General features: G+C 40.0%; 1 protein-coding gene across 1 annotated transcript in view; it reads left to right on the forward strand.

The window, feature by feature from the left end:
- LOC113237615 (mediator of RNA polymerase II transcription subunit 13) overlaps positions 1-17497 on the forward strand; it is a 107653-nt gene extending 90156 nt beyond the window's left edge. The window contains exons 10-27 of the mRNA XM_026474211.1: positions 4310-4433; positions 4674-4787; positions 6437-6603; positions 8718-8886; positions 9789-9902; positions 10290-10544; positions 10779-10977; positions 11335-11603; positions 11966-12133; positions 12219-12412; positions 12493-13456; positions 13533-13751; positions 13827-14053; positions 14522-14667; positions 14787-15064; positions 15216-15479; positions 15625-15878; positions 16128-17497. Of these exons, the coding sequence (XP_026329996.1) occupies positions 4310-4433; positions 4674-4787; positions 6437-6603; positions 8718-8886; positions 9789-9902; positions 10290-10544; positions 10779-10977; positions 11335-11603; positions 11966-12133; positions 12219-12412; positions 12493-13456; positions 13533-13751; positions 13827-14053; positions 14522-14667; positions 14787-15064; positions 15216-15479; positions 15625-15878; positions 16128-16260 (4258 nt within the window). The 3' untranslated portion in view covers positions 16261-17497. The remainder of the gene's footprint in view (positions 1-4309; positions 4434-4673; positions 4788-6436; positions 6604-8717; positions 8887-9788; positions 9903-10289; positions 10545-10778; positions 10978-11334; positions 11604-11965; positions 12134-12218; positions 12413-12492; positions 13457-13532; positions 13752-13826; positions 14054-14521; positions 14668-14786; positions 15065-15215; positions 15480-15624; positions 15879-16127) is intronic.
- Positions 17498-22536: the final 5039 nt, after the last annotated feature.

A 22536-nucleotide genomic window follows, 5' to 3' on the forward strand; every position in this document is an offset into this window, starting at 1 on the left:
TGACGAAGTGATCGACAAAATATCTATTCGCTCGAGTCTTTGACAGCCACAAATTGTCGTTATCGGCTAATACAGATACCATAATGTATTTCCATTTGCCGTACGCATTAAGAAGAAAGTTATGGTGTAAATAATTTGTTTTCTTCAACTATATTTGCGGTACTGCCTATTAGCTTTAGACATGTTACATATGGTCGGTGAGATATAGCTTGTGGGGAAACTCCTGAAACTTTCAAGCTTAAAAGGAACCGGTCGTCTTCGCTCCTGGCGTCCCGTCATTATACTTTGACGAATCCGTCTCTGTAACTTGGAAATGGTTCCAGTAGTTATCAGTGTGTTTATGACCACAGGAAATCGGAATTGTAGAGTATATACTTACCTAACCTTTGAAAAACGTATCCCGGTTTAACTCAAAACAACACAATTATTCATAGGGAATGAAACTATTTTTCCGGATTTAAATCGCGTATATTTGTTTTTTCAAACAAACCGACGTTTCGGGCCCTTTACAGGTCCCATGGTCACGGTTGACTGAGGTGGTACAGTCTTCAACCAGTTATGTCTAATATTAATGCAAACCACCCTATTTTTTCACTATAGTTACAATAGTTATTAATTAAATACCTTATTTTTAATTTTACAAAGAAAACATTCCAATTTACGCTACATTAAGTTTTACAAATTATTTTATTGAATGAATTTTTTATTAAGTTTAATTTATTATTAATTATTAATAGAAATTAGAATAAACTAAAACATATTAATTAGTACTGCAGTCTTATGTCTGTTTGGGATTTTTCATTAGAGGAAATACTGGATCCCAAACTGGTGGTACGGAGAAACCATCTTCCCTGTTGAAATTAGGATGTTTTTTAATTTCAATGGCCTCTCGCAGCATCCTGGGCAGATAACGGACTTCTTTTGCAAGGACCTGGGGTTTGTCAAACTTCATTGAATGTGTAGGTTTATCCATGACATGTTCGCAAAAACAAATATACGCGATTTAAATCCGGAAAAATAGTTTCATTCCCTATGTGTTACAATCGCGAAAACCTAAGAACTCGATAAACACAATTATTATTTTATTTACAAAACAAAAAAATCTCCTAAATTCATTACAGCAGTAATTACTAGTTACACATTAAAAATATAATAATTCCGAGATTTCAGAGGGAGGTATTATCTACTCTATGTGTATACCTTTAAATTTAGGTATATACACTATTCCTATTTCTGATCTTATCATATTGATGACATACACTATAATGCTTGCCATAATGGTGAAAGGATTTGATTTGAACTCTTATTACAATTCAGTATAGATTCGTGACGTCAAAAAAGCGGAATGGTGATATACACTTCATGTAGCGCTGTCTCACAACAATTCATTTTAGGTCCTAAACTGAATCGTATGGTAAGGCCCCAGGAAAGGAATGTTACGTCGTGCGGGGAGACTCCTTAATTGCACCACATTTTTGATAATTACAAAATGTTTTTATATACGTGTGCATTGTATCCTACCACATATACACCACTAAACAGAGCTTGTGACAGTTAATTAGTAGCATTAGAGCTCCTTGTGAAAGAGTTCATCCAGGGAAGTACTGCCACTTTACCTCTTTACTGCCGCCAAGCAGTAATGTGAGCATTACTGCGTTCCGGTTTCGATGGGTAAAGTACTAGTGAAATTACTGGCACATGGGACTTGTCAACTTATGTGTCAGGGTGACGGGCGCAGTGGTAGTGCCCATAAGATCTTTGCGATGTAAACATCTGAATGGCACTGCAACTGTTATGGATAGGCGTGTCGCTTACCACCAGGCGCACGACTTGTTTGTCCCGTCACTTGGTGTTATACAAAAAAATAAAAAATAACTATGTCATTTAAATTTAAATATTTAGCGTCTTAACAATAGATTGACACCTAACAATTACGCTATAAAACTGAATTTGTAGTGGTTAATATTATTTACTAGGCGCCACAGTTAAAAGTATAATAAATAGTTAGTTTTAATGGATAATATTCCATAATTTATGGCATTCTATCTTTAGCTATTTGTAAATCTCTGTGACTTAATTAATATTAACTTGAGACCACAAGCCAAAGCGCGCGATTCTTTAGTTAATATATTTGATTCGTTATATGAAGTGTATAATGTAAGCATGGATTTGTATATCCATTATCACTACGTTTAATTTTTTTTTACATATTTGTCAGTATAGTCATTATTTTTCTTTAGATTTGTTATAAAAGAAATGCTGTGATATTTCGAAAAATTTCAAGTTATAGTTTATCACGTTAGGTTGTGGAATACCTGCGATCTTTTTTTATTTTCTGTCTTTCTTGCTCATCAGAATGCGCAACTCATGTATGTTGACAGGCGTGCTTAACGTTGACATACATAGGGTTTGTGAATAATACCGCAAAAAACTTTAAACTTTATGATGACAAATACTTTGTTTCATTCTATTTTTCATAACATTTCGATATATAAAACGGATCATGTGTATGTTTCGGGGGCTTATTAATAAATCATAAGCCGCCATTACTCATGCTCCTACATCATCTTGAAGATCTCTGTGCAGCGTCATTGAAGACTAAAGACGTTGCTTCGTTCCCCTTCATACACATTTTAAAAACTACAGTTTTAGCAATTACAAGGGAAATTAATACATAAATGTCGATTCTGTACTAAATCAACTTACTAAAACTAAATAAAACTTTATACAACAGTATGACAAGAACACGCGGGAGTCATCCGTTTAGCTCTTTCAGAGTTTCTCGTTTCAGAGATATTTCGAAATAAATATTGTAAGTTGTAAATATGAGCTAATATCCTTTTAGAATGAGCGACCCCAAGAGTTTCTTACTCGTCGTTCACAAGGAATTCTGCCTTACGAATGAGTGTTAAAAATAAAATCTCAATTTCGAGTGAATTTGCTTGAATGCAGGTAATTTTAACCGTTTGATAGTAATAAGTTAAATATGTCATAAATACATTACATTTTTATTGAATATCATGATGTTTTTTAATACCATATTCATCTATTTTGTGTCAAATTACTCGACTAGTTTGTATTATTATTATTGATACAAAAAAGTGTTTATTCGACACTAAGAAAAGTTCCTTCAATTTGACTGGACACGAACCAGTGTCTGTTGCCTAAATGTGGCTACGTTATCTTTGTTTTGAATTCGCCTTGATGGGATAACAGAGGTTGTCAGCAGAAATATATTGTCGAAAAACATTTACGACCATATATTTTCATGTAATAGTTACTAATATAAAACACTTGTAATACAAATAACAAATTTTCGGTTAATAATTTAGTTTTACAAAATTGACCCACAGAATCGACATTTACCGAACTTTCTTCTAAATGAATGAAAACTAAAGCAGGGTTTATTTACGTAGATACCATAAACCATGAACATGATAACATCTACCTATCATCTTAGGCTCTAATGCTCGTCTTCATTCACATTACAGCAAAATTTTCATGCCATTTTGTGCTGTGATTTTGGGATTATAGACGTGGATATGGTTTTTATTGTACATAATTTAGCATTGTAACTTATGTATTGTGTTAAATTGGGTATTGGGAATCTTTCATATATTCAATTTCGTTATCCACCAATGGGGGTAGGAAGGGAGATGTGATTAAACAACCAATAGGGTTTCGTGTATTTTAATAACGAGCTCCTATTGGTTGTTTAAATGCTACTCGTTTCCTCTTCTCTGCTTTGGGTTGTCGACTTTAACGTGCTGTTCTAGCTTGGTGCGGGTTGAGAATTTCATATTTTAAATTAAAAGAACGACTTTATACATATTTTCTTTTTCATCACCATACACAGTGTTCTTAAAATCATATCCACTTCAATACTATCACGAGGGTAACATGATTTTGTCCAAGACTGATTATAGAATCTGACACATTGTCAAACTTAGTTGCGTATAGGGTCAAAACACACTCATAGACAGCGGTCGAAGGTATGTCCGGACATAAGGCGCGATTGGAATGAGATTCATCTTATTCATCGTACTTTGTAATAGGGACTGTAGATCGCCTCCAACGAGCTTTGTTTTGACCTTGGGAAAAGAAAAGCTTAATTTAACGCATTGTAACACTTACGTTCGTTGCACTAAAATCCGTTATCGACTTCTGCTTTGACATAACGAAGAACAGCATTACAAATTAACGGTTCCGCAGCTAATTGTTAACGCTTGATTCTACAATCCGTCTGCGACACATGCATTGCTTATATTTGTTGAAAACCTCGTTGACGGAAGCTCGTTGCATTGCGCAGGGGTGGCGGCGCCTGCTCGCCGGGCAGCTGCGGCGGCGCCTCTCCGGCCGCGGCCGTGTCCGCACCTTCCTCCGCCGGGGCCCCACCGCCTTCGCCACATCACACCGCCACCACGCATCATCAGGTATGTCAATACATATATCTTACACCTAGAAACCTGGTCGCTAGTTCATCGGGCGTCACTTAATACCATAAAAAATATATCAGTTTTTAAACTTAGAAAAGCAATTCTAAATTTAAACTCTGAATACACAGTTTCAAACTAATTTCCATTGCACTCGAAAACAGTTTAAGTACGAATATAATCCGGACAATCACATTAGTTAACAGTTGATCACACATTTAACGTTTGTTGTGTGCGCAGTCGACAGGCGTGGCAGGCGGCGCCCTCGGCCTGCACACGCCGGCGCCGACGCCCGATCCGCACGCGCCGCCGACTCCCGCGCCACCGCCAAACCCTCCCAAACCATACAACCAGGTACGCATTAATTGTGAAACTATAACAACAAATCACTTTAAGAAAATGGAATAGGTGGTGTTCGTCACTCGATTGACATTTTCGGTACTATAAATTTAATGTTTAACTCGCGTTTTTCGAATCAAGTGCGTATCGGTTAAACTTGAGAAGTCACCAAGAATCTGCACTTGATTCGTTGAGGGCTTAATTCGAATTGAATAATTTATTTCAGACTGTTATAAATAACAAAAAAAGATTAAAAAAAATTAAAAGTAAAATACAATTAATTAGTTAATACTGACACTAAGTGATAATAATATATATCAATAAATAACCTTCGCCTGAGAGGAGACCCGTGCCCAGCTTTGAGACGTGATTGACGTGGGATTGATTATGACGGTGATGGTAACATACGTACATACATATATATAAATAAAGATGAATAAAAAAAAAAAGAGAAATAACATTAACATAAATAACATTAAAAAGAAATACAATTAACATTAAAAGTAACAAATCTCAAGTTGAAGTTAAAATTAAGAATCACATTAAAACAATTAATCTTATAAGCTAACTCATCGTTCCCACATGAAGATGAATCCAGTGGGCCTGGATGATACAGCCCAATCTTATTGGCCACAACGGCCAGGATGCTGTTGAAGCCCTTATGATCTTGGCCTGTAAGCTTAAGTGTTGAGAGACGTTCATGAATTACGGAATTATTAAAACCCTGAAGACCTTAATATCTGTGATGCATTTGAGATGGATTTATTGACATGACTTAGTCAATAACAAACTAACGTTTTGTTCTACTAATTTCAGCGGTTGTAAAAACTATCAATTACAATTATGAATGTAACATTCTTATATCAATTTTGTACAAGAAACTGACTAAAGCATTCATTCCGTGGGATATTCACTTACATAATACGTGATTATGCTACGCACTCGTAACTCTATTACGTGATGACTAGAAAAAGAAAAGTGTTACAGTTAGAGATCCGAGAGGCACAATATTTCTTTATTTATTTATTCATATTATTCATTACTTTAGACACAACAATTAAAAAATTGCCATAATATAAAAACAATAAATTCATCGTATTGAAACATTGACTTACAAATAAATGGACGACGGGTCTAATACAAAAACCACGAAAAAAATGTCCCAAGTCAACCTATTCGAAATTTAAATTGTAATGTCATCGCAGTATCGCGCTGTCAGTAGAACAAATAAAGACTAAAGCGGAGTTTGGCGCTCTGTATACGATTTTAGCGCCTTACAAGTGTGGACACTTTTTAGCGCGGACCCGACGTCCATATAATTGTAAGTCAATGTATTGAAACTTATTTTTTAAATTCAATTCAAATCTTTACTTCGGATAAAATATTCATTTAGTGTTAGTAACAAAATACATACAAACTACTCTTCTAAACATTTTTGATATGTAATTAGAAGAAAAGGTTTGTTTGCAAGTAACAAAAATATTTATGTTTTCATTTTTTGCATTTTGTTAATCATTTCGGAGGGTGGTATTTATTTACTCTATGTGTATTACTTAAAGCTTAGGTAAATGTGGTCTGGCTATGCTGATTTCCATTTACATAGTATTTTTAACAATGTGAAGAGGACATCTGCGGCTTGCTTTTACAATGTATGGACGTTATAGAACGACTCCCCACCGAGCGGCGCGCCGGCCGTAACCAACCAGGCAGAGCCGGTTCCCTTTGAGCTGGCGAAGCGACCGTCACTGCCGCTCGCAGAACGGCGCATGGACCCGCTTGAGGACGAACACTCGTTACACATGTTGTATGACTATACCACCGTGCACGCTTGGTAAGTAAATCCTCGTCAATATCCTTTAAATTACAATTGGATAGTACATCACCTTGTTGCATACCAGTTTATGCCGATCACGCGATTATATGTACATTACGAACCTATTGCAAAAATACTTTACTTCCTTTGGTATATTTCCTCCATTTATTTTATTTTTGACAGCTCGATTGCTAATCAATTCGTGATGTCCTAATGCGTCACCGATTCGATCGACTTTATTTATGAAGAAGTTTTCATCGTGCATGTGAGCGGGTTCACATTCACAATAAATTAATATTTAATATTACAGAGGATTCATCCAGTTAATATGGAGAAGAATTCATTATAGTAAATAATTAGTATTTATTATAAATATTTATAATTTATTAATTTTAATCATAATTCTTTAGACAATTCCAAAATCTATACAACGGAGAAATCAACAACAATGAAATGAACGTGAATAATCTGTCGGCTCGATAAAAATATAGGAGCTAAAGAGTTAGTCCCTTCACGACAGTAAAGAACAAACAACGTCCATGAAATATTGGATTTTTTGTCTATGGTTGTCTATCAATAATCACTGAACTTCATAGGCATGCTTATATCAAAAGTAAAATAAATAATATGATAGTGCATACTGACAAAAGCGAAAAAGTTTCGCTCGTATTATTTGTCCTTAAGATATTCTTTCGGTTATACCTCTAAATGGTTTTGACCATTTTTTAATTCTTGCCTAAGTTGTGGTGCTTTATATAGCTTTCCTTATGGCCTACTTAATAAGAAAGAGTTTTTTGTGACGTCAAAGTTATATACTGTTGGTTAGTGAAACGCACCTTATCCGCTTTGACAGATTGCCAAAAAAAAAAATCGATTAAAAACTTACTGCAATAAAGGGTGAACAGTCAGTCGGTTTGCGAGTATTTAACACGGGCACATCGATTGAAGATACGATGGATGTGAATCTTTGCACTCGCTACAGTAATAATAAGAACCAATTTTGCGCGACAGCATTATTCAAGGACTTGATCGTTGTGTTCAAATTTGGTTACATATTTTCTTTGGTTATTTTACTTTACTATTGCTATAATCGTTATCAAATAGGGATGAGAAGTAATCATATCGGTAACCACATTAAGCTATTTTCACAAGAAATCGATTCAAAATTTTATGAATTTGTAATTATTTAGATTATTTTTCGGTTCATTGCTTTTCAGTTCTAGATAGAACAATTAACATTTATTAAAACATTATATAGTTAAATATAATTAATATAAGTATTATAACTGATCACAAATGTACTGGTTGTTGTAGTGTAGTTACATTAGCAGAGTTGACAAGGACAATCTGTGATTATATAGCAAAATTCTGAATTATAACAAAAACAAACAAAAATTCATTTTCAATTATGTTGTCAATCTTTATCAGAACCTTTTATTGGTACTTCCGAGCTCGATGCTTTGGTATCGTCCACGACAGTGACACTGTGTCGTTTTATCCGACCATGTCTCATTGATAAATATGGCATTATCCCAATTTGTAATTTTATTAATTTCTCTCAAAAACGACACTTTTTGTAATATTTTCCATCAAAATATATCTTTTGCCAGTCATATTGTATTTGAAACCAATCAGACTTTATGAGTAAGGGGCTCTTTTAAATTTTTGTTTTAATAAGTCAATATTTTTTCCGAGAAATCACGGCGATTTATAACCATACAATACTGTTATAAAAAAAATAGCTTGAGGATGTAATTTTCAGTACGTTTCGGAGAAACTGAAAATTAGATTTTACTAAAAAATAAGTAAATAATTGAATATCTATTCAATAAAAATTTTAAAATTACATTCTGTTTTTGAATTCGTGCAAAAACAGTAAAAAAAAGAAGAAAAGTAAAATAAATGAAGCAAAAAAAAAAAAACTTTTATTTTTAATATAAAATAATTTAGCCTTATTTGTATGTAGCTTAACTTGTTCTAATACCAAACCAAACAATTTACAAGTTATAGTTGATTATGGTACCCATTACGTGTCACACAAGGCCTTAATATCGGCGCCCTACTTGCGCGTGCACACTTATACTCGCAATTCCCATACCTGACATCTTTACTAACATTTTATTATATCACAGGCTGGAACATCCTGTAAAGCGATTCAAGAGTGAAGAGACCTGTTTCCGTGAGGAGTTAGCTCTCGGCACGCGCACGACTGAAGACCTGTACGCCGGCCATGAGCATACTAAGATGGCTGCCATGCCCGACCCGCTGCTCGATATCAAGCAGGAGAAGCATGAGCCACATGTGAGTGTATATTACTAAATACAGTGTTTTTTGTAATGAGCAGCGTTGCCAGTGTGTGGGGAATTTCAACTCACTTGAACTCGATTGGGGCCTTTGTGGGGATTGGCGCGATGTACGTTTGGTTTGATTGGCTTTATTGACGCTATGCTATGCACTTAGCGCCAATCCCCACAAAAACCCCAATCGATCTCAAACGATTTGAAATTCTCCACACATTGGCAACACTAGTAATGGGACAGTATGGGGAAATCCAAAAATATAGAAGATACAAGGAAACTGTCGTAGGAACTATTAAGTCTTTTTTTTGTGAAAACAAATTTGACATTGTCAATTATTTGGTCAAGCGAGAGTTGTCCATAAAAATGAATGAAATAGATAATTTATTTTTAGTTGCTGATCGATTCAGTTTCATGAAGGAATCCTTTCATTGCACGCGACGATTAAAATCGGGACAGCAGATGTTGGTCAAACCCCATAAAATTTTTCATAAAATTTTTAAAATTTTTCATACAAAACGAATAAAATTGGCTATTTTTTTTAATACTCAGTTTCTTATAAGAATGATATTATTGTATTGGAAGAAAAGAATCGGGACGGCAGCAGTTGATCAAGTTAAAATGTTATTCATTTTGAATGTTTTTTTTTGTTATTAAATTTGACCAACTTCTGCTGCCCTAATTTTTTGCTTCCGATACAATGAACTTCCTTATAAGAAACTCAGTCTACTAGCATTAAATAAAAATTAGTCAATTTTATTAATTTCGTATGAAAAAGTATTTTATGAAATTTGACTAACTTCTTCTGTCTCCTGTATCGATATCATACCCGTTTTTCTACAAAGTTAACGATAACTAAGATCAATGTCTAAAACATGAAATTTAACTTTTGTTATGAATTTGCAGGAGGATACGAAAGAATACAAGAATCTTTTCACGTCTGACGGGCTCTGCCCCACATTGAAAGACCTAGACCAGATATTCGACAACTCTGACGATGCGGCCAGTGGCGATGAGACGGTAAGACTTGTGAGTGTGCACCTTTATTACCTATTTATATTTAATTTATTAATAAAAACAATAATAATAAGATTATTAATTCAGACAATAACAGTAGTATTAGTAGTCTTACATGCTAACAAAAAGGTAGGTTAGTGTGTTTCAAATAATTACAGTAATTAATAAACATTTAAATTAAAAAAAAGCGACTGTATAGATAATTGTGTTTTCTGGTGCCCCTAACTTTTAATATACGAGTAAAATTTCCGACCGTTCTTTTCTTGCGTATCGGAACTTTGGCGAGCGTGTAAATGCGCGTGCGGATGAACATTCGCTGTTGTAAGCAGTTGTGTGACCGCGTGTGCTACTAAGTGCACTGCAGAATACAGAGAGTCGGTCCCCTTCCAGCTGCAAGTGCAGACGCCGCCGGACTCGAACAAATCGATGGAGGACTCGCGCTGCGTGGGCCGCTGCGTGCGCCCGGAGGAGCTGAGCAAGATGTTCCCTACGCCGCCCAGTCTGGAGGCGCACGCGCAGCCTTCGCCCGGCTTCTCGCTGCCCGACGACGCGCCCGCGCACCTCACGCACCACACGCACCTCACCCACGCGTCGCACGCCGCGCACCGGCTGCTGCCGGGCTCGCCGCCGCCCGACGCCATCGAGGTACCGACTTTGCTTACTTCTATTGTTGTACAGTGCCACAAGCACCAGCTACTTCGAGGCAGTGGCGCATTTGCGACCCCAATTACGAGTGGCACATATTGCTAGACAATTAGTAAATAAATCGATTACATATTGCGCATTATGTGCGACAGTACGAGTTGCAAAATATTTATTTTGTTAAAGTTACCAAAAATCTTAGTATTCTGTAAAATACAGTAGAGCATCTTTTCACAGGATTGGTCCTACGTGTTCAAACCGCCAACTATGTACAAGTATGTGGGCTCATCGAAGTATGCGCCCCTGACCAACTTGCCCAGCCAATTGCTACCGCCTGTCAACTTGCCACCCAACGCCGTCTATAGGCCGCGGTGGCAGCAAGACACCAAACAGGAGACCACCAGCGAGCCGGAGCAGGAGACCCAGCGCACGCCGGGTAAGCGGGACGCACGAACTACAAACAGCTCACATTAACACCCGTTTCTTGATGTATCAGGAAATTTCTTATCGTTCTAAATTTCTGTTTCCTGCATCACAGTGTACAGACGTAATTTTGGAAGATGTTCCATCCAATTACCCTTACTTGTTTGGGGCTCTTGAATACGTACAAATTTCTATTCTCTATCTATTTTGTCCCTTCTGTTGCACTACTCCCTGTGTTATCCCGGGATATGTACTAACACAGTAGTTCGCGTCGACCTGCCCTGTCATTCAAGTACAGGGTTCCAATATTCGTCCGCTCTTAGTTCTATTGGAAACGAACATAACGAGTGGAATTTGATGGGTGTTCTAGCCGGTGTGAAGCGGTCCTCATCGCCAGCGGTGGCTACTGAAAATCGCTCTGCTGAGGCGGCGCCGGCGGCGGAGACGCCGTTGGCGGCATCGGCGTCCGCGGGCAGCGCGTCGGTGGCAGCGTCGCCGGCGTCAGCCGAATCGCCTTGCGCCGTGCGCGCCGCTTGCCCGCTTCTCATCAACGTGCTTTTGGCAGACACTGTGCTCAACGTCTTCCGCGATCACAATTTCGACAGCTGCACACTATGCGTCTGCAACGCGGGGCCCAAGGTATGCTGTTGCAACAAAACCACTTTTAACCCGGCGGCATACTTATCGTTAAACGAATTTGATATCAAGGAGAAATTCGTGTGACCCTCAACATAAGTAGAACAAAAGTAATTTATTGTGTGTTACGGTGACAAGGTTGTTGTGTTAAGAGGTTCCATGACAAATATTTTTTTGTATATACAAGTCGGTTATTTATATACTTATATTGTTTGCAAAATATTATTTGAGCTTAAGCTATTCTCTTGTAATATGAAGAAAGCGCGAGATAAAAGAGGAGGACAATGCATGCATTTTTGTATGTTACCCTCAAAAAGATCCAGGGTATATGAAAGCTTACTTAATATAATTGTTAAATTGTGAAGGTGGTTGGCAACATCCGCGGCGCGGACGCGGCCACGTACCTGAGCGGCGGCGGCGAGGATTCGCCCCCCGCGTCGCCTCTGCCCGACGACGAGCCCTCGCGCTGCACCTGCGGCTTCAGCGCCATCGTCAACCGCCGCCTCGCGCACCGCGCCGGCCTGTTCTACGAGGTCCGTTTGCCGATCGTCGCTTCCGATTTTCCGGCCGCGTGAACTCCGAAAGTCGGCTGACAACTCAACGCGCGACCGCTTCCAGGACGAGATGGAGATCACGGGCCTGGCGGAGGAGCCGTGCGTGCGCGTCCGCAGCGGCGCGGGGCTGGGCGACGTGGCCTGCGTGGTGCTGGCGCAGGCGGGGCTCGGCGGCGGCGCGGCCGAGGCGCTGGCGCGGGCCGCGCACGCGCACGCCTCCGAGCGGCCGCCCGACGAGCTGCGGCTCAACTTGCTCGAGTGAGTCTCGCGCGAGGCGGCGAGGCGGCGAGGCGCCCGCGAGGGAGAGAGCGCGGCGCTACAGAGGCCCCTCTGCGCAGGTACTCGGACGGCGGCGCGGCGGCGGCGCGGGCGCTGCGGGCGGCGGCGGGCGCGGCCAGCGCGGGCGCCGTGCACCGCTGGCCCTTCATCGGCGCGCGCGCGCCGCGCTCGTCGCGCGACGTGGTGCGGCTGATGCGGCGCCTGCGGCCGCTGCTGCAGGACGCCATCCAGAAGCGCTGCTGCGGCGCGCGCATGTGGGACGGCGTCACCGGCCCGCTCACCTGGCGCCAGTTCCACCGGCTGGCCGGGCGCGGCAACGAGGACCTGTGCGAGCCGCAGCCCGTGCCGCCGCTGCTGGTGGGCCACGACCGCGACTGGATCTCGCTGTCGCCGTACGCGCTGCGCCACTGGGAGCGGCTGGCGCTCGAGCCGTACTCGTACGCGCGCGACGTGGTGTACGTGGTGCTGGCGGCCGACGGCGACGCGCTCACCGACCCGCTGCGCGCCTTCTTCCGCGAGCTGTCGGCCGCGTACGAGGCCTGCCGCCTGGGCCGGCACCAGCCCGCGGCGCGCCTGGCGCGCGACGGCATCTACCGCGCCGCGCCCGCCGACGCCGCGCCCGCCGCCGAGGACTGGACCGGCGAGCTGCCGCCCGGCCGCCTCGGCGACTACGTGCGCGCCTACGCCGACGCGCTGCGCACCACCATCGTGCCGGTGCTGTCGGCGCTGGCCGTGGACCGCTCGCTGTTCGAGCCGGAGCGCGGCGGCGCCGAGCGGCCGGCGCCCTCGCCCATGCGGCCGCCCAGCGCGCCCGACCTCCCGCCCGCGCCCCCCGCGCCCGACGAGGACGCGGCCGCGGCGCAGACGCCGTGGGAGGACGACGAGAGCGGCGCGCCCGCGCTCGTGCTGTACCTGGTGGAGCCCCCCGCGGCGCACGCGCACCGGGCGCACGCGCTGCGCGCGCTGCTCCGGCTCGCCGCCGCCGCGCACCGCCACCTGCACCACCACAGCCCGCTCGTCAAGGTGCCGCCCGTCCCCGCCCCGCCCTCGCCCCGGCGTCGCCTCCGCGCCTTCGCTGACGCCCGACTGACCTCCGCAGATCATCTCCTTGGAGGGCTTGTGCGAGTCGTGGGGCCACGGCGCGGCGAACGGCGCCGTGTCCCTCGCGGGCGCCGCCGGCGCGGGCGGACCCCTCCGCGCGCTGGCCTTCAGCGTCTTCTCGGGCTCGCGCCGCCTGCTGCTGCACGCGCCCAACGGCAAGTCGCTCACCGGCTTCGGCACTGCCGCCAACGCCAACCTCTTCATCAACAACAAAGACGTACGTGTGCTAGTTATTGTGAGCGCGCATTTCTGTGGCCCACTCGAAATACTAATACCGCCCACCGCATTGCAGGAGAAGAATCGCGCCCCCTACCGACTGTTCACGCCGGCGTGGGTGCTGGCGCCGCCGCGCGCTTTGAAGGATGTGGCCGAGTCGTGGGGCGCGGCGGGCGAGCAGAGTGCCGTGCTCTTCCTGTCGTACTGCCTGTCGCACGACCAGCGCTGGCTGCTGGCCGCCGCCACCGACGCGCGCGGAGAGCTGCTCGACACTGCCACCATCAACATACATGTGCCCGCCAGGTGTGTGTCGCACTTCGAATAATAAACCTAAATAATAGCAATGATAAAATTTATATATAACACAAACACGGTTCCTTTTTAAACATTGAATTGAATCTAAGACAGTGATTTTATCTCCTCTTTTGTTGTGTGAGTGTTTTGATGTTTCATGATGATTTTTGTAAAAATTTTCCGCATATTTCGCAAAGTGAACACTTTAGAAATTTACATATTGCAATTCAACAACTTGCGCAAGGAATACTTCCTCGTTGCTAATAATTGACATCTATATGTTCGGTTGTGGGACACCCGTGGTTTGCAGAACGAAAGCAAAGCACGTCCACCTTTAGATCCCTTGGAACACTCGTAACTAAATGTCCTGAGACGAGTGTTCCAAGGTCCCCCCTACGTTCCGTCCCCACATCAATTGTGAGGTGACCTCACCATATCAGTTGACACGAAATAAATACATGAATTAATTCTTTATAGATCACGACGACGGCGGTCTGCGCCCGCGCGGCGACTGGGACTGACGAAACTGATGGATTTCACGCTGGGCGTGATGAGCCAGGCGGCGCAGCCCTGGAGGCTCGTCGTCGGCCGCGTCGGACGCATCGGACACGGCGAGCTCAAAGGTAACATCTAGCGATAGAAACAGTATTTATATTTAATGAGTAAACTAATGCCGATGTTGGACGTCTGAAATGTGGTTTAGGACTATATAACTGGCTAATCCCATCGTTGTATTTCCCAGGCTGGAGTTGGCTATTATCAAGGAAAAACCTAACGCGAGCTTCAACTGTACTACGAGAAATATGCCAAAGCTGTTCAGTTCTTTATCCGTCGAGCGTACCTTGCATCCTGTCTGCGTGTTTGGTGTCCACCGAGCCGGACTCGTGTCTCAGACTGATGGCGGACCGTTTCACGCCCGACGAAAGATTCTCGCAGGCGTCGATCCAGTCCCACCTGCATACCCCGCGCGATGTCACTGCTACGCATATTCTTGTGTTCCCCACTTCGGCTACCACACAGGTTTGTGTTTTAAATTATCATTACAATGTTTTCCATGGCACTAATCGACGGAGATTGTTTGCTAATGTTTCAAAAGCCTGTCACTTTTGTTTGGAAAAATAGCAAGTTTTCTTTGTTATAAAAAGTTTTGCAACCCTATATTCCTTTTTAGTCGAATCAAATGCCATTCGAACCACCGATGGCGAACGGCGAAGACAACGACATGAACATGTTCCTCGGCGTGGACATGGTGGACGAAGACATGGGGGAGGACAACATGACGGATTTAATTCTGGGCGACATGTTCGGCGAAGGAAACATGTGGGTGCAAGGCTCGCCGGGCCGCAGGCAGGACGACGAAGTCAGCAGAGACGGCTCGCCGCAGCGGCAACAGCACGTTGGTCAGAATAGCAACCATGGAAATGATAGTACTGCTGTAAGTATTGTTTGTTACGAATACTTAAAAATGTGATCCAATGGAATGATTTTATATTTCGTATTTGAACTTTTCGTAATGGGAATCTACGAGAAAAATACAATACACGACAAATTTGTAATTGTATACATGACTTGGTGTGCAGGAGCAAGTGGGCACAGTCCTTCAGCAGCCCCTGGCGCTAGGCTACATGGTGTCGACGGCGCCGCTGGGCTCCATGCCGGCCTGGTGGTGGGCCGGCTGCACGCACCTCCGCGACGCCTGCCCGGCCTTCCTCAAGAACGCTCTGCACCTGCATGCGGGCTCGCTGCAGGCGGCCGACGACTTCACCTCGCTCACGCAGCGCAGGGACCACAACACGCATCCGTTGGACTCTACGACTACTACTGATGTTTTGAGGTATGTTAATGTACCAAACGTCGTCACCCTTTGGTTTATCATGCTTCCGCATATTCTTGTATACTTAAGAGCTTCCTTTTTTATAATAGAAAATGAATCAAGGTTATTTTTGATGCTACGAGACGGGTTCATATCTCCACAGAGGTAAAGGGCGTCTATGAAAAAACAAATGCATGTGGAAGCAGAAGCAGCGAAATAGTGTGTGTAAAGTGATAATAAAATAATCTAAAAGTTATAAATTATTTCCAGGTATGTACTAGAAGGGTACAACGCGTTGTCATGGCTGGCGCTCGACGGCAGCACACACGACCGCCTCTCCTGCCTGCCGCTGCACGTGCAAGTGCTCATGCAGCTGTACCACACGGCCGCCGCCCTCGGCTAGACATACCACCACTTAGCACTGCCTAGATTAGATGTAATTTTCGAAACACCAAGTCGCCCTGAAACTTCTAGAAATCGTTAATAACTACATAATTAGAATACTACGTTGAAATAACTATGAACATGATGAGAAATGAAAACGGAACGAATTTCTACATACATGAGAAATTAACGAAATCCAAGGACAAAATGGTCGAGAATATTCAGCTGTTACAACGATAACACGAAACGCCGTTCGCAATTAATTTGACGTCTAAGTGCTCTGAACAACGACCAAATTGAACAGCGTGCAAAAGACAAGGCGATTACGGGCTAAGATTCGTTTTCAAAAAGTTGTTTAGGGATGGAAATTGGAAGATGAGGAGGTATTGTAGATGATACCAAAGTTGAGTGAATTAACCAGTGAAAAGTGTTTGTTACCATCATAGAATAGTGCAAAAGTGTTATAGGCAAGAAAATATCAAGTGCAGTAAGTGGTTCGTGAAACTCGGACTCCGAATTTATCAGGCGACAGCAGTACTTAGATAAATTGTTTTAAGTTCAACAGCAATTTGAAGAGAAGGAGCATTGTCAATATTTCTTAGTAAGTGAAAGAAAATTGCCTCAAATATGATGCAATTTTGCATCGGATTATCTCTATAGGCTTAATGATTACTTAAATGTAAAGTTATATACTTGTTGTGTAATGTTTTGCTTTTTGAGCTAAGAACTATTTGACAGTGCTTAGTTTGATGTTTTTGGTTTGACATAGTTGTAATTGTACCTCTTTTATGACATTTTATACAAATAATGCAGAAACTTAGCTGGGAAACTATCCAAAAAAAAAGCTAGTAATCTTAGATAACAGAAGTAGTTTGTTAGTCGAATACGAAGGTCCAATTCGGCATATGGTGTAGGTACGTAAGCGATTTATCGCTAAAGGCATTTCATTTACATTTCAGTTCTAAGTAAACTTCCATTCAAGTCTTTCGTTGACTTCTCTACTTCCTTTCTCACTCCATTACCCTCAAAACCTCATTTTTCGTAGCTTAGCTGTTTTATTATCATTATCAAGTTTTTATAACATTTTTAATAACAGCTACAATGTAGTTGTATCATGAGGAACTTTTAAAACTTTTTATTTTAGTTTCATCTGTCATTTTGTCACCTTTTTTTTAATTCTCTACAATTTTATAAGGCGCTTATCCATTGTCAAGTCACAAGTTATGTATTTATATTGCCATTTAATATAATTGTTGATATATATAATAATTATTTTATAATAAACCGGTATAAATTACCAAAGGCGTTAGGTACGTGTAGTGTTTTCTTTTAATATTTTTACCGCGAATTTTTTTATTAGGCGGACTTCTCAAACTTTTCTTGTGGCAAACATACAGCTGTTTGCTTTAAGAACTAAGGTTGACTTACATATTACATTGACAGCGATTAAAGGTGTGTACAGATATTGCGAAGCATATTGAGTGATAATAAAAGGCTAAAAACTTACTTTAAGACCCCAAAGCAACTATTGACATCAATATTCAAGATATCAAAAAAAAAATCGTTTTATAAATTTGATCAACATGATCAGAGAGGCCTGAGTGTAAATTTGTAATCATTGAAACTTAACTACCGCGTTTGCGTTAAGGTTTTTATTTAGATCTTAATTATGTATTTATAAAGTTTAAATTAAAATCTTAACGTAAACGCGATAATTACTAAGGTCCCGAGTGCAAATGTAACACCAAAATTTTTTATTTAATGTATCGATTTTTGGAGGGCCGATAAAGTCATCACTCATAAATACAAAATCATGCTTTTCTATAGCTTTGATATTCATTGCTTCATTATATTTGTACACGTCATTCCTTTACAGAGTGTAACAGGGTTCTCATTTCGTCGTAAATTAACAAATATTAATTAATAGCTACTCATTAAATTATTTTTGTAAGATTTTTTTATGTTAAAATTTAAATTATTTTCTATCATTCTAATGTTTTTAAAAATCAATTTTAACTGTGTGTTTTTAGACTCGGTTATACTATACAGCTATACAGTTTTTAAGGGATCAAAACTTTACCCATGGTATTTGCACCATTTTGTAAAGTATGTTAGTGCAACATTTTGCTACACGTTAACTGCTAAGGGTGTGATTTCAACAGACTTTTTATTTCAAATCATTTGCCATAAAATGTTGTCTTCCGGATATTATTTTTGAAATTTTCTATTAATTGAAATAATTTTATTGTAATTCACAAACTTTGCGACAGATACTCTGAATGGGCTAAACAAACGACGAGTGCAAATACGAAATGAGCTAATATAAAATGAAACGCGTACGCGCTTGCCTCGTAATTTGTATGATCAAGGTATTTCCTTCAATTTGTATTGGTCGTATTATTTACACCCAACTTAATGTAAGCTAATCTACAGTTTTAAAAGATCGTAATAGCTTTAGACCAAGTGTAAACATGTAAATTAATATTTATACTAAAATGTTTTTAACACATGTACCATTTACGTGACTTTAGTTAGCTTACTCTTCGTCTAAAGTTATTTAGAGACATGTACAAATTATAATTAATCAGATTTCCTATAAATTATGCTAGTTTATGGGGCATTATGATAATAAAAATGAGAATGAGACTAAGTAGACAAGACTACATTTCGCTGTTATAGTATAATCACAATTAGATGTCTAAGATGTAAACAAAGAAATGTCGCAAGTGTGACTGCAGGTGTAACCTTCTATTTTTATCGGAATCGGAAAAGGAGGAGGTTCTCATCACAATAATTTAACAAACGTACTACGGAGACAAGAAAACATTCGAACGATGTCCGTGACACAACAAAATGACGGCACAAAAATCCCAACCAGTGTCATAAAATTATTTAGTACTTTATTTATTATAATTATTGTATTAAACGAAATTAAATAAAAATATCAATCGCAAAATATGAATTCTAAGTTTTATCAGATTAAAGCTTGAAGATAGTGACTTAGTACACATTTATTATCGTCAAAAATAGGAAACTGCTAGGAAATGAAACTATTTTTCCGGATTTAAATCACATTGACTGTCAACTGTGACCATGGGACCTGTAAAGGGCCCGAAACGTTTGTTTTGTTTGAAAAAACAAATATACGCGATTTAAATCTGGAAACATAGTTTCATATCCTATGTGTAACCATCGCGAAAACCTAAGAACTCGATAGGAAAGTACTATTTAAAAGGTATTTTTTGGTCGGTTATCCTCTTTGTTTACATTTTGGACGTCTAATTATGATTCATATTATAGATATATATTACTATGTATTACTCCTAGAATCTAATAACAACGTAATGTAGATAAAAAAACTGTATAATGTGCGTAGACAGACATTTAAGTCCTAAATTTGTTTATGGTACAAATTTTAAATGTATCACATATTGACACAATCAGTACAGATTCACGTACAGGTTGTAATCAAACTAAACTTTCATGTCTATTCTTCCGCGTTGTTCCATTTACGCGGAAGGCACCAGCTACACTCTCGAACTCCTAATTTGAGACACCTTAAATTTTCATTATTAAATGCCCTAAACTTGAACAATGTTAGGTCAAAGACTGTTATGCAATTTTGAAACTATATGGTATACTAAACGTAATTTCCATAAATTCTTGAAAATTTGAATTTGTTGAAAATGGGAAAATTTGTTCATCAAAGATAGCAATATTTTTGGATTCTAGCCCTCTGAGAATGAAAATGCAAGGTGACTGGAATTATGTGTCCAAAGTGTAAATCCGCGATTAATTGTGAAGTGATGGAGAGCTTTCAAAAAGACGGGATGAAAGTGACCATGACGCAAAATAAAATAAATATTTTATTTAAAAAAATCCCAATGCATGGAAAATATCACTTAGGCTCTGGTATCATTATTGTGCCCGTACTAATTTAATTTATAAAAAATCTAATTACATGTATGTAAAATTGTATAACATTTATAAAATGGCTAGAATAGTCTTATTGACTAGAAGTTCCGGATATTAATTACATAGTAACACCAATACTTTACGGATAGATAAATAGTTAAAGAGAGCCCTAGATCATGTTAGAATTTTGTAATTAGACATTCGTTTTATATAAAAAATATATTATATAAATACAGTGAAGTCCTGAATACAGCACTGTTCGTTCTGTGCGAGTGGTTGAGAACTACATGTTATAAGCAATTTTAGTGCTCTTTATAATTTTCCTACAGGCCTACCACTTAACAGAGTCGGTTTCTGAGGTATCAGTGCGATGCGGGAGGAGTGACAGTTTACGTAACACTTATGTCGTGCTGCACACAGGATAATTTCAATAAAAACTTTCTGACGATATTCAATATCGAGTATATAATCAGAATTAGAGACTGAGAAATGTCATTTAATTTGTTTGAAAACTATTCTGCCAAATCATTACGGTGACAATTTCGCTCCGATTGAGCAGCCCGAATTCGAAACAATTGACGGGTTTTCATTCGCAACAATTGTTTCACTTCAAATCGACCAGTTTAACTTGATTTTTGCTATAATGGTCGAAAATTGAAAAATTACATATTTAACTACCGATGAAATGTGATTTTGTTTGTTTTGTAATTAGATGTTTTGCTGTTTTTCCCACACCACCGAATGCAACAGTTAGAGATATTATCTTTATTACAATAAATACAGAATATTTGAATATACGGAGACGTACACACAGGTCAGTTGTTGGCGCTGTACTATTTCAACTTTCTAATTAGTGATTTCAGTGCTAACGAGAGTTGATATTTAAAAGTGATATAAGGTCCATGAGTTGGCAGGGATGGATGGCCCTTATTTCGTCTCTATTTCTGCTGATATACTCGACGATATTCAATAACAAGTTGATTAATAAAAGTGCTTCTAAAATAAATGCTTCTAAATTTCAATTACCAATTAAATAGATTTTTTTTGACAAATTTGGTAGCACTATTTTCAATCAACTTGCTATTGAATATCATCAGTAAAATATTGTTGAAATGATCCCGTGTGCAGCGCGACATAACTGTCACTTTGACACTTCTCCCGCAGTGCCTAGGTACCGTAGGGACAGAGTCCGTTAAGCAGTAGGCCAGTTTGGAGACCACTAAATATCTGTTAGGAAACAAGTTTGGAGACCACTAAATATCTGTTTTTTTTTAACACAAATTATCAGTATTAAAAGTATATTTGCAGTAAGTCTATGTACATCGCCTATTGTGTTTGGTGACAATGGATCCACTTTGAGCCACCATGCGAGATAACTGACTGTGGAAGAGCACGTTTTTATATTCTAAAACCTGTGTAATCTTAACCGCTCCCTTAGAACGATTATTAGAAAAATGTTGATTCGTCGAATCTCCAACAGAAAAGTAGATATGAAATTTTCTATTTTAATATATTTAATATAAGTTAGGAGTGCAGTTAACGCAAAATGTAAATATATGTCTGAAGCGTGTTATCAGTTAAACAATGGTGTACGTAATAATTTCAAATGATTTTACTATTTTAACAATTATCAGTGGACAATGTGAAATCAGGTTTTTATTTAAATTGATCAAACTGTAAATTTTTGTTGCTTAGTACCTAATTATTGATGTTTTTTCGTAACACCAGTCACATGCTGACTGTAGGCAATTTGTACAGTTTGTATGATAGATGCGCGTGCGCACGCGCCGTATACATAAATTATTTAATTGTAGCAGCGGCTCGCCGCGACTTAACTGAATTATGCCTAGTTGAATATGAAATGTTTTAAATGTGTTACAGCATTTGAGAATATTTAATGATGTTGTATATAGTTTATATTTTGTTTTGTAAACGACATTTTGTACATAGGTCGATGTAGTTACACCGTTATCACCGCCAGCGGGCGCTCTACCGGTGCGCCCACGCACATTTTGAAGAAACCACTCGTAATATTTTGTACAGTTGTTAAGCGAGATTCATAGTTGAATGTATTATTTTAGGATTTCGTTTTTGAACTTTTTGTTATTATGAATTTGTCAATTTTTTTTAGGGAATTGGGATTGTACTGTATATACACCTCACCGTTTTTGTCATATACTAGATATAATGTTAAGAAGTGTAATCTGATGATTGTTGTGGAAATGAAATTTTCTAAATGGAGCAATCATTAGATTTTCGTAAAACAAAATTAGTGTAATACTTGATATTAATATAACTTTATAAATAACTGTGAAAATAGGTAATAATAATTATGAATAAAATATTACATATTTAATAGCACTGTTTTATTTGACTGTTC

Source organism: Hyposmocoma kahamanoa, unplaced genomic scaffold (genome assembly GCF_003589595.1).
Source record: "Hyposmocoma kahamanoa isolate Upper Pololo Valley unplaced genomic scaffold, ASM358959v1 93, whole genome shotgun sequence".
Lineage (NCBI taxonomy): Eukaryota > Metazoa > Arthropoda > Insecta > Lepidoptera > Cosmopterigidae > Hyposmocoma > Hyposmocoma kahamanoa.